This window comes from Pelophylax lessonae, assembly GCF_965119305.1.
Source record: "Pelophylax lessonae genome assembly, chromosome: 6".
NCBI lineage: Eukaryota > Metazoa > Chordata > Amphibia > Anura > Ranidae > Pelophylax > Pelophylax lessonae.
Genome location: NC_138773.1, coordinates 119,505,940 through 119,519,125, shown reverse-complemented (window position 1 = coordinate 119,519,125; position 13,186 = coordinate 119,505,940). Strand labels below are relative to the sequence as shown.

General features: G+C 51.0%; 1 protein-coding gene across 1 annotated transcript; it reads right to left on the bottom strand.

The window, feature by feature from the left end:
• Positions 1–11,163: 11,163 nt before the first annotated feature.
• On the bottom strand, positions 11,164–12,646 carry LOC309558648 (uncharacterized protein; the record flags this gene model as incomplete). The annotated part of the gene is made up of 2 exons (XM_082261713.1): positions 11,164–11,370; positions 12,479–12,646. Coding segments are annotated over 2 exons (375 nt in total), but the record flags the coding sequence as incomplete, so codon positions are not given.
• Positions 12,647–13,186: the final 540 nt, after the last annotated feature.

Here is a 13,186-nt window from a genome sequence, read left to right as displayed (position 1 = left end):
CCCCTCCCCATCCTCAATGTGTCCTCATGCTTATCCACCCCCCCTCCCCATCCTCAATGTGTCCTCATGCTTATCCACCCCCCCTCCCCATCCTCAATGTGTCCTCATGCTTATCCACCTCCCCCCCCCCCCATCATCCTCAATGTCTCCTCATGCTTATCCACCTCCCCCCCCCCCATCATCCTCAATGTCTCCTCATGCTTATCCATCCCCTCATGCTTATCCATCCCTTGTGTTTTTTTTTTTTATTGCAACCTTTTAAAAATAAAGAGCTGGCTGCAAAACAGATTAAAATCACTTTTTTTTGCCAGACTTGCCCTTTTCCCTAGGAACATATACTGTACACATATGCACAGGTACATATGGCTTTTAAAAATAAATAAAATGCTGATCTGCCTGATCCAGACACATTGTCACTTGGCTGACTTTCCCTTTGCTGTTCGGCACCCCCACTGCCATGAGAAATGCTTTTGTACAAAGTCTTTCACTGCAGAACCATGCCAAGCAGGTAAGTACTCTGGAAGATGCTGCCCCCTTTTCAGGGCTCTGTACATTGTCAGCTCTACATAATGCAGTTGGCTCTCACTTTACTGACAGATCGGAATACTGTCAGTCTCAGCCCTGTATATTATACAGGGCTGAGACTGGCACAGCTGCAAAAAGGGAGAGCACATCGCCCATCATCTCCCATCAGTCCACTGAGCAAATGGGTCCTCCCAGGAGGGGGGTGGGGCTATGGGGGCAGGGAGAGAGCACAGTGATTATTGCTAGCAGCTACATCCGCTGGCAATAAGCACATGTAAAAATCAACATGCTGATTGTACCCAAGTCGATCAATGGATCGACGAGTATAGCCAGCCTGCCTATATATAGTTCAAATCTGGGCCAGTCCCTGCTGAACCAGGTCTCCTCCATGTCGTCATCCTCCATGTCGTCGTCCTCCTCATCATCCTCCTCCTCCATGTCATCATCATCATCATCATCCTCCTCCATGTCATCATCATCCTCCTCCATGTCATCATCATCATCCTCCTCCATGTCATCATCATCCTCCTCCTCCATGTCATCATCATCCTCCTCCTCCATGTCATCATCATCATCCTCCTCCATGTCATCATCATCATCATCCTCCTCCATGTCATCATCATCGTCATCATCATCATCCTCCTCCTCCATGTCATCATCATCATCCTCCTCCTCCATGTCATCATCATCATCCTCCTCCTCCATGTCATCATCATCCTCCTCCTCCATGTCATCATCATCCTCCTCCTCCATGTCATCATCATCCTCCTCCTCCATGTCATCATCATCCTCCTCCTCCATGTCATCATCATCCTCCTCCTCCATGTCATCATCATCCTCCTCCTCCATGTCATCATCATCATCCTCCTCCTCCATGTCATCATCATCATCCTCCTCCTCCATGTCATCATCATCATCCTCCTCCTCCATGTCATCATCATCATCCTCCTCCTCCATGTCATCATCCTCCTCCTCCTCCTCCATGTCATCATCCTCCTCCTCCTCCTCCATGTCATCATCCTCCTCCTCCTCCTCCATGTCATCATCCTCCTCCTCCTCCTCCATGTCATCATCATCATCCTCCTCCATGTCATCATCATCCTCCTCCTCCATGTCGTCATCATCATCATCATCCTCCTCCATGTCGTCATCATCCTCCTCCTCCTCCATGTCGTCATCCTCCTCCTCCTCCTCCATGTCGTCATCCTCCTCCTCCTCCTCCATGTCGTCATCCTCCTCCTCCTCCTCCTCCATGTCGTCATCCTCCTCCTCCTCCTCCTCCATCTCCATGTCGTCATCATCATCTTCATCCTCCTCCATGTCATCATCGTCATCATCATCCTCCTCCTCCTCCTCCATGTCATCATCATCATCATTTTACTCTGCCTCCATGTCGTCATCATCATCCTCCTCCTCCATGTCTTCGTCATCATCATCATCATCCTCCTCCTCCTCCTCCATGTCATCATCATCATCATCATCCTCCTCCTCCATGTCGTCGTCATCCTCCTCCTCATCCTCCTCCATGTCATCATCATCATCCTCCTCCTCCTCCTCCTCCTCCTCCTCATCCTCATCCTCATCCTCCTCCATGTCATCATCCTCCTCATCCTCCTCCATGTCATCATCCTCCTCCTCCTCCTCATCCTCCTCCATGTCATCATCATCCTCCTCCTCCTCCTCCTCATCCTCCTCCATGTCATCATCATCCTCCTCCTCCTCATCATCATCCTCCTCCATGTCATCATCATCCTCCTCCTCCTCATCATCATCCTCCTCCATGTCATCATCATCCTCCTCCTCCTCCATGTCGTCATCATCATCATCATCCTCCTCCTCCTCCATGTCATCATCCTCCTCCTCCTCATCCTCCTCCATGTCATCATCATCCTCCTCCTCCATGTCATCATCATCCTCCTCCTCCATGTCATCATCATCCTCCTCCTCCATGTCATCATCCTCCTCCTCCATGTCATCATCATCATCCTCCTCCTCCATGTCATCATCATCATCCTCCTCCTCCATGTCATCATCATCATCATCCTCCTCCATGTCATCATCATCATCATCCTCCTCCATGTCATCATCATCCTCCTCCATGTCATCATCATCCTCCTCCATGTCATCATCATCCTCCTCCTCCTCCATGTCATCATCATCCTCCTCCTCCTCCATGTCATCATCATCCTCCTCCTCCTCCATGTCATCATCATCCTCCTCCTCCTCCATGTCGTCATCATCCTCCTCCATCTCCATGTCGTCATCCTCCTCCTCCTCCTCCATGTCGTCATCCTCCTCCTCCTCCTCCATGTCGTCATCCTCCTCCTCCTCCTCCATGTCGTCATCCTCCTCCTCCTCCTCCATGTCGTCATCCTCCTCCTCCATCATGTCGTCATCCTCCTCCTCCTCCTCCTCCATCTCCATGTCGTCATCATCATCTTCATCCTCCTCCATGTCATCATCGTCATCATCATCCTCCTCCTCCTCCTCCATGTCATCATCATCATCATTTTACTCTGCCTCCATGTCGTCATCATCATCCTCCTCCTCCATGTCTTCGTCATCATCATCATCATCATCCTCCTCCTCCTCCATGTCATCATCATCATCATCATCCTCCTCCTCCATGTCGTCGTCATCCTCCTCCTCATCCTCCTCCATGTCATCATCATCATCCTCCTCCTCCTCCTCCTCCTCCTCCTCATCCTCATCCTCATCCTCCTCCATGTCATCATCCTCCTCATCCTCCTCCATGTCATCATCCTCCTCCTCCTCCTCCTCCTCATCCTCCTCCATGTCATCATCATCCTCCTCCTCCATGTCATCATCATCCTCCTCCTCCTCATCATCATCCTCCTCCATGTCATCATCATCCTCCTCCTCCTCATCATCATCCTCCTCCATGTCATCATCATCATCCTCCTCCTCCATGTCATCATCATCATCCTCCTCCTCCATGTCATCATCATCATCATCCTCCTCCATGTCATCATCATCCTCCTCCATGTCATCATCATCCTCCTCCATGTCATCATCATCCTCCTCCTCCTCCATGTCGTCATCATCCTCCTCCTCCTCCATGTCGTCATCATCCTCCTCCATCTCCATGTCGTCATCCTCCTCCTCCTCCTCCATGTCGTCATCCTCCTCCTCCTCCTCCATGTCGTCATCCTCCTCCTCCTCCTCCATGTCGTCATCCTCCTCCTCCTCCTCCATGTCGTCATCCTCCTCCTCCATCATGTCGTCATCCTCCTCCTCCTCCTCCTCCATCTCCATGTCGTCATCATCATCTTCATCCTCCTCCATGTCATCATCGTCATCATCATCCTCCTCCTCCTCCTCCATGTCATCATCATCATCATTTTACTCTGCCTCCATGTCGTCATCATCATCCTCCTCCTCCATGTCTTCGTCATCATCATCATCATCATCCTCCTCCTCCTCCATGTCATCATCATCATCATCATCCTCCTCCTCCATGTCGTCGTCATCCTCCTCCTCATCCTCCTCCATGTCATCATCATCATCCTCCTCCTCCTCCTCCTCCTCCTCCTCATCCTCATCCTCATCCTCCTCCATGTCATCATCCTCCTCATCCTCCTCCATGTCATCATCCTCCTCCTCCTCCTCCTCCTCATCCTCCTCCATGTCATCATCATCCTCCTCCTCCATGTCATCATCATCCTCCTCCTCCTCATCATCATCCTCCTCCATGTCATCATCATCCTCCTCCTCCTCATCATCATCCTCCTCCATGTCATCATCATCCTCCTCCTCCTCCATGTCGTCATCATCATCATCATCCTCCTCCTCCATGTCATCATCCTCCTCCTCCTCATCCTCCTCCATGTCATCATCATCCTCCTCCTCCATGTCATCATCATCCTCCTCCTCCTCCATGTCGTCATCATCATCATCATCCTCCTCCTCCTCCATGTCATCATCCTCCTCCTCCTCATCCTCCTCCATGTCATCATCATCCTCCTCCTCCATGTCATCATCATCCTCCTCCTCCATGTCATCGTCATCCTCCTCATCATCATCATTTTACTCCGCCTCCATGTCATCATCATCATCATCCTCCTCCATGTCTTCATCATCATCATCCTACTCCTCTTCCATGTCATCATCATCATCATCCTCCTCCTCCATGTCGTCGTCGTCGTCGTCCTCCTCCTCCATGTCGTCATCATCATCCTCCTCCTCCATGTCGTCATCATCATCCTCCTCCTCCATTTCGTCATCATCATCATCCTCCTCCTCCATGTCATCATCATCATCCTCCTCCTCCTCCATGTCCTCCTCCTCCTCCTCCATGTCCTCCTCCTCCTCCTCCATGTCCTCCTCCTCCTCCATGTCATCATCATCATTATCCTTCTCCTCCTCCATGTCATCCTCCTCCTCCATGTCATCCTCCTCCTCCATGTCATCATCCTCCTCCTCCTCCATCATGTCATCATCCTCCTCCTCCTCCATCATGTCATCATCCTCCTCCATCATGTCATCATCCTCCTCCTCCTCCATCATGTCATCCTCCTCCTCCTCCTCCTCCATCATGTCATCCTCCTCCTCCTCCTCCATCATGTCATCCTCCTCCTCCTCCTCCTCCATGTCGTCATCATCATCATCTTCATCCTCCTCCATGTCGTCATCATCATCATCTTCATCCTCCTCCATGTCGTCATCGTCATCATCATCCTCCTCCTCCTCCATGTCATCATCGTCATCATCCTCCTCCTCCTCCATGTCATCATCGTCATCATCATCCTCCTCCTCCTCCATGTCATCATCATCATCATTTTACTCTGCCTCCATGTCGTCATCATCATCCTCCTCCTCCATGTCTTCGTCATCATCGTCATCATCCTCCTCCTCCTCCATGTCGTCATCATCGTCATCATCCTCCTCCTCCTCCATGTCATCATCCTCCATGTCATCATCATCTTCCTCCTCCATGTCATCATCATCATCCTCCTCCATGTCGTCATCATCATCCTCCTCCATGTCATCATCATCATCCTCCTCCTCCTCCTCCTCCTCCATGTCATCATCATCATCCTCCTCCTCCTCCATGTCGTCGTCATCCTCCTCATCCTCCTCCTCATCCTCCTCATCCTCCTCCTCATCCTCCTCCATGTCATCATCCTCCTCCTCCTCCTCCTCCTCCTCATCCTCATCCTCCTCCATGTCATCATCCTCCTCCTCCTCCTCCTCCTCCTCCTCCATGTCATCATCATCATCATCCTCCTCCTCCTCATCCTCCTCCATGTCATCATCATCCTCCTCCTCATCATCATCCTCCTCCATGTCATCATCATCATCCTCCTCCTCCTCATCCTCCTCCATGTCATCATCATCCTCCTCCTCCTCCATGTCGTCATCATCATCCTCCTCCTCATCCTCCTCCATGTCATCCTCCTCCTCCTCATCCTCCTCCATGTCATCATCATCATCCTCCTCCTCCATGTCATCATCATCATCCTCCTCCTCCATGTCATCGTCATCCTCATCATCATCATTTTACTCCGCCTCCATGTCATCATCATCATCATCCTCCTCCATGTCTTCATCATCATCATCATCCTCCTCCTCTTCCATGTCATCATCATCATCATCCTCCTCCTCCATGTCGTCGTCGTCGTCCTCCTCCTCCATGTCGTCATCATCCTCCTCCTCCTCCATTTCGTCATCATCATCCTCCTCCTCCATGTCATCATCATCATCCTCCTCCTCCTCCATGTCCTCCTCCTCCATGTCATCCTCCTCCTCCTCCATGTCATCATCATCATTATCCTTCTCCTCCTCCATGTCGTCATCATCCTCCTCCTCCTCCTCCATGTTGTCGTCATCATCATCATCCTCATCATCATCCTCCTCCTCCATGTCGTCATCATCATCCTCCTCCTCCATGTCGTCATCATCATCATCCTCCTCCATGTCGTCATCCTCCTCCTCCATGTCATCATCATCCTCCTCCATGTCGTCATCATCATCATCGTCATTATCTTCATCCTCCTCCTCCATGTCGTCATCATCATCATCATCCTCCTCCTCCTCCATGTCGTCATCATCATCCTCCTCCTCCATGTCGTCATCATCATCCTCCTCCTCCATGTCGTCATCATCCTCATCATCCTCCATGTCGTCATCATCCTCATCATCCTCCATGTCGTCATCATCCTCATCATCCTCCATGTCGTCATCATCATCCTCCTCCTCCTCCTCCTCCATGTCGTCATCATCATCATCCTCCTCCTCCATGTCATCATCCTCCTCCTCCTCCTCCTCATCCTCCTCCATGTCATCATCATCATCCTCCTCCTCCTCCTCCTCCTCCTCCATGTCATCATCATCCTCCATGTCGTCATCATCATCATCATCATCCTCCTCCATGTCCATCATCATCATCCTCCTCCTCCATGTCATCATCATCCTCCTCCTCCATGTCATCATCATCCTCATCATCCTCCTCCTCCATGTCATCATCCTCCTCCTCCTCCATGTCATCCTCCTCCATGTCATCATCATCCTCATCCTCCTCCATGTCATCATCATCCTCATCCTCCTCCATGTCATCATCATCCTCATCCTCCATGTCCATCATCATCTTCCTCCTCCTCCTCCTCCATGTCATCATCATCATCCTCCTCCATGTCATCATAATCATCCTCCTCCTCCTCCTCCATGTCATCATCATCATCATCCTCCTCCTCCTCCATGTCATCATCATCATCATCATCATCATCCTCATCATCCTCCTCCTCCTCCATGTCGTCATCATCATCATCTTCATCCTCCTCCTCCTCCATGTCGTCATCATCATCATCATCTTCATCCTCCCCCTCCTCCATGTCGTCATCATCGTCATCCTCCTCCTCCTCCATGTCATCATCATAATCATTTTACTCCGCCTCCATGTCGTCATCATCATCGTCATCATCCTCCTCCTCCATGTCTTCGTCATCGTCATCATCATCATCATCGTCATCCTCCTCCATGTCGTCATCATCGTCATCCTCCTCCATGTCGTCATCATCGTCATCCTCCTCCATGTCGTCATCATCATCATCATCATCATCATCCTCCTCCTCCTCCTCCTCCTCCTCCTCCTCCATGTCATCATCATCATCCTCCTCCTCCTCCATGTCATCATCCTCCTCCTCCTCCATGTCATCATCCTCCTCCTCCTCCATGCCATCGTCATCCTCCTCCTCCTCCATGCCATCGTCATCCTCCTCCTCCTCCATGCCATCGTCATCCTCCTCCTCCTCCATGTCATCATCATAATCCTCCTCCTCCTCCTCCATGTCATCATCATAATCCTCCTCCTCCTCCTCCTCCATGTCGTCATCATAATCCTCCTCCTCCTCCATGTCGTCATCATAATCCTCCTCCTCCTCCTCCTCCATGTCGTCATCATAATCCTCCTCCTCCTCCTCCTCCATGTCGTCATCATAATCCTCCTCCTCCTCCTCCTCCATGTCGTCATCATAATCCTCCTCCTCCTCCTCCATGTCATCATCCTCCTCCTCCTCCATGTCATCATCCTCCTCCTCCTCCATGTCATCCTCCTCCTCCTCCTCCTCCTCCATGTCATCCTCCTCCTCCTCCTCCTCCTCCTCCATGTCATCCTCCTCCTCCTCCATGTCATCATCCTCCTCCATGTCATCATCCTCCTCCTCCTCCTCCTCCTCCATGTCATCATCCTCCTCCTCCTCCTCATCCTCCTCCATGTCATCATCATCATCATCCTCCTCCTCCTCCTCCTCCTCCATGTCATCATCATCATCATCCTCCTCCTCCTCCTCCTCCATGTCCATCATCATCATCCTCCTCCTCCATGTCCATCATCATCCTCCTCCTCCTCCTCCATGTCATCATCATCCTCCTCCTCCTCCATGTCATCATCATCCTCATCCTCCTCCTCCTCCATGTCATCATCATCCTCATCCTCCTCCTCCTCCATGTCATCATCATCATCCTCCTCCTCCTCCTCCATGTCATCATCATCATCCTCCTCCTCCTCCTCCATGTCATCATCCTCCTCCTCCATGTCATCATCATCATCCTCCTCCTCCTCCTCCTCCTCCATGTCATCATCATCCTCCTCCTCCTCCTCCTCCATGTCGTCGTCGTCATCGTCATTATCATCATCATCATTTTACTCCGCCTCCATGTCGTCATCATCCTCCTCCTCCATGTCTTCGTCATCATCCTCCTCCTCCATGTCTTCGTCATCATCATCCTCCTCCATGTCTTCATCATCATCATCATCCTCCTCCTCCATGTCGTCGTCGTCATCGTCATCATCATCATCATCATCATCATCATCCTCCTCCTCCTCCATGTCGTCATCATCATCATCCTCCTCCATGTCGTCATCATCATCCTCCTCCTCCATGTCATCATCCTCCTCCTCCTCCTCATCCTCCTCCATGTCATCATCATCATCCTCCTCCTCCTCCTCCTCCTCCATGTCATCATCATCCTCCATGTCGTCATCATCATCATCATCATCATCATCCTCCTCCTCCATGTCCATCATCATCATCCTCCTCCTCCATGTCATCATCATCCTCCTCCTCCATGTCATCATCATCCTCATCATCCTCCTCCTCCATGTCATCATCCTCCTCCTCCTCCATGTCATCCTCCTCCATGTCATCATCATCCTCATCCTCCTCCATGTCATCATCATCCTCATCCTCCTCCATGTCATCATCATCCTCATCCTCCTCCATGTCCATCATCATCTTCCTCCTCCTCCTCCTCCATGTCATCATCATCATCCTCCTCCATGTCATCATAATCATCCTCCTCCTCCTCCTCCATGTCATCATCATCATCATCCTCCTCCTCCTCCATGTCATCATCATCATCATCATCATCATCCTCATCATCCTCCTCCTCCTCCATGTCGTCATCATCATCATCTTCATCCTCCTCCTCCTCCATGTCGTCATCATCATCATCATCTTCATCCTCCCCCTCCTCCATGTCGTCATCATCGTCATCCTCCTCCTCCTCCATGTCATCATCATAATCATTTTACTCCGCCTCCATGTCGTCATCATCATCGTCATCATCCTCCTCCTCCATGTCTTCGTCATCGTCATCATCATCATCATCGTCATCCTCCTCCATGTCGTCATCATCGTCATCCTCCTCCATGTCGTCATCATCATCATCATCATCATCATCCTCCTCCTCCTCCTCCTCCTCCTCCTCCTCCATGTCATCATCATCATCCTCCTCCTCCTCCATGCCATCGTCATCCTCCTCCTCCTCCATGCCATCGTCATCCTCCTCCTCCTCCATGTCATCATCATAATCCTCCTCCTCCTCCTCCATGTCATCATCATAATCCTCCTCCTCCTCCTCCATGTCATCATCATAATCCTCCTCCTCCTCCTCCATGTCATCATCATAATCCTCCTCCTCCTCCTCCTCCATGTCGTCATCATAATCCTCCTCCTCCTCCATGTCGTCATCATAATCCTCCTCCTCCTCCTCCTCCATGTCGTCATCATAATCCTCCTCCTCCTCCTCCTCCTCCATGTCGTCATCATAATCCTCCTCCTCCTCCATGTCATCATCCTCCTCCTCCTCCATGTCATCATCCTCCTCCTCCTCCATGTCATCCTCCTCCTCCTCCTCCTCCTCCATGTCATCCTCCTCCTCCTCCATGTCATTATCCTCCTCCATGTCATCATCCTCCTCCTCCTCCTCCTCCTCCATGTCATCATCCTCCTCCTCCTCCTCATCCTCCTCCATGTCATCATCATCCTCCTCATCCTCCTCCCATGTCATCATCATCATCATCCTCCTCCTCCTCCTCCTCCATGTCCATCATCATCATCCTCCTCCTCCTCCATGTCCATCATCATCCTCCTCCTCCTCCTCCATGTCATCATCATCCTCCTCCTCCTCCATGTCATCATCATCCTCATCCTCCTCCTCCTCCATGTCATCATCATCCTCATCCTCCTCCTCCTCCATGTCATCATCATCATCCTCCTCCTCCTCCTCCATGTCATCATCATCATCCTCCTCCTCCTCCTCCATGTCATCATCCTCCTCCTCCATGTCATCATCATCATCCTCCTCCTCCTCCTCCTCCATGTCATCATCATCCTCCTCCTCCTCCTCCTCCTCCATGTCGTCGTCGTCATCGTCATTATCATCATCATCATTTTACTCCGCCTCCATGTCGTCATCATCCTCCTCCTCCATGTCTTCGTCATCATCATCCTCCTCCATGTCTTCATCATCATCATCATCCTCCTCCTCCTCCATGTCGTCATCATCATCATCCTCCTCCATGTCGTCATCATCATCATCATCCTCCTCCTCCATGTCATCATCATCATCCTCCTCCTCCTCCTCCTCCTCCTCCATGTCATCCTCCTCCTCCTCCTCCTCCTCCATGTCATCCTCCTCCTCCTCCATGTCATCATCATCATTATCCTCCTCCTCCTCCATGTCGTCATCATCCTCATTATCCTCCTCCTCCTCCATGTCGTCATCATCCTCCTCCTCCTCCTCCTCCATGTTGTCGTCATCATCATCCTCCTCCTCCATGTCGTCATCATCATTATCATCATCCTCCTCCATGTCGTCGTCATCCTCCTCCATGTCATCCTCCTCCTCCTCCATGTCATCATCATCATCCTCCTCCATGTAGTCATCATCATCATCATCGTCATTATCTTCATCCTCCTCCTCCATGTCGTCATCATCATCATCCTCCTCCATGTCTTCATCATCATCATCATCCTCCTCCTCCATGTCATCATCATCCTCATCATCCTCCATGTCGTCATCATCATCCTCCTCCATGTCGTCATCATCCTCCTCCTCCTCCTCCTCCTCCTCCATGTCATCATCATCCTCCTCCTCCTCCTCCTCCTCCATGTCATCATCATCCTCCTCCTCCATGTCGTCATCATCATCATCATCCTCCTCCATGTCGTCATCATCATCATCATCATCCTCCTCCTCCATGTCATCATCCTCCTCCTCCTCCTACTCCTCATCCTCCTCCATGTCCATCATCATCATCCTCCTCCTCCTTCATGTCCATCATCATCCTCATCCTCCTCCTCCTCCTCATCCTCCTCCATGTCGTCATCATCATCCTCCTCCTCCTCCATGTCGTCATCATCCTCCTCCTCCTCCATGTCATCCTCCTCCATGTCATCATCATCCTCCTCCATGTCCATCATCATCATCCTCCTCCTCCTCCATGTCATCATCATCATCCTCCTCCTCCTCCTCCTCCTCCTCCTCCATGTCATCATCATCATCATCCTCCTCCTCCTCCATGCCGTCGTCGTCGTCATCATCATCATCATCATCATCATCATCCTCCTCCATGTCATCATCCTCCTCCTCCTCCTACTCCTCCTCCATGTCCATCATCATCCTCCTCCTCCTCCTCCATGTCCATCATCATCCTCCTCCTCCATGTCATCCTCATCCTCCTCCTCCTTCTCCATGTCATCATCATCCTCCTCCTCCTCCATGTCGTCATCATCCTCCTCCTCCTCCTCCATGTCATCATCCTCCTCCTCCTCCATGTTATCCTCCTCCATGTCATCATCATCCTCATCCTCCTCCATGTCCATCATCATCCTCCTCCTCCTCCTCCTCCTCCTCCTCCTCCATGTCATCATCATCCTCCTCCTCCTCCTCCTCCTCCTCCTCCTCCTCCTCCTCCTCCTCCATGTCATCATCATCATCATCCTCCTCCTCCTCCATGCCGTCGTCGTCATCATCATCATCATCGTCATCATCAATCATCATCCTCCTCCTCCTCCTCCTCCCCCATGTCGTCATCATCATCATCATCTTCATCCTCCCCCTCCTCCATGTCGTCGTCATCATCATCCTCCTCCTCCATGTCGTCATCATCATCATCATCATCATCATTTTACTCCGCCTCCATGTCGTCATCATCATCGTCATCATCCTCCTCCTCCATGTCTTCGTCATCATCATCATCATCATCATCATCATCCTCCTCCATGTCGTCATCATCATCATCATCCTCCTCCATGTCGTCATCATCATCATCATCCTCCTCCATGTCATCATCATAATCCTCCTCCTCCTCCTCCATGTCGTCATCATAATCCTCCTCCTCCTCCTCCATGTCGTCATCATAATCCTCCTCCTCCTCCTCCATGTCGTCATCATAATCCTCCTCCTCCTCCTCCATGTCATCATCATAATCCTCCTCCTCCTCCGTCATGTCGTCATCATCCTCCTCCTCCTCCTCCTCCTCCTCCATGTCATCATCATCCTCCTCCTCCTCCTCCTCCTCCATGTCATCATCATCATCCTCCTCCTCCATGTCATCATCATCCTCCTCCTCCATGTCGTCATCATCCTCCTCCTCCTCCTCCTCCTCCTCCATGTCATTGTCATCGTCATCATCCTCCTCCTCCTTATCATCATCATCCCATGTCGTCTCCTCATCCTCCAGAGGCTCTAATAGTCTCCATAAAAAGGGGTTTGGCGTAGAGCACTGCGCCCCAAGCCCACCCAGTTGTGTGACAATAGTGAATGAATATTATCACGCAGATCCTCCTCCCAGCCAATCAGGAAGCGGGTCCTGAGACCCATTTCCCAATTGGCCGAAAGGAGAGGCCATGCTATT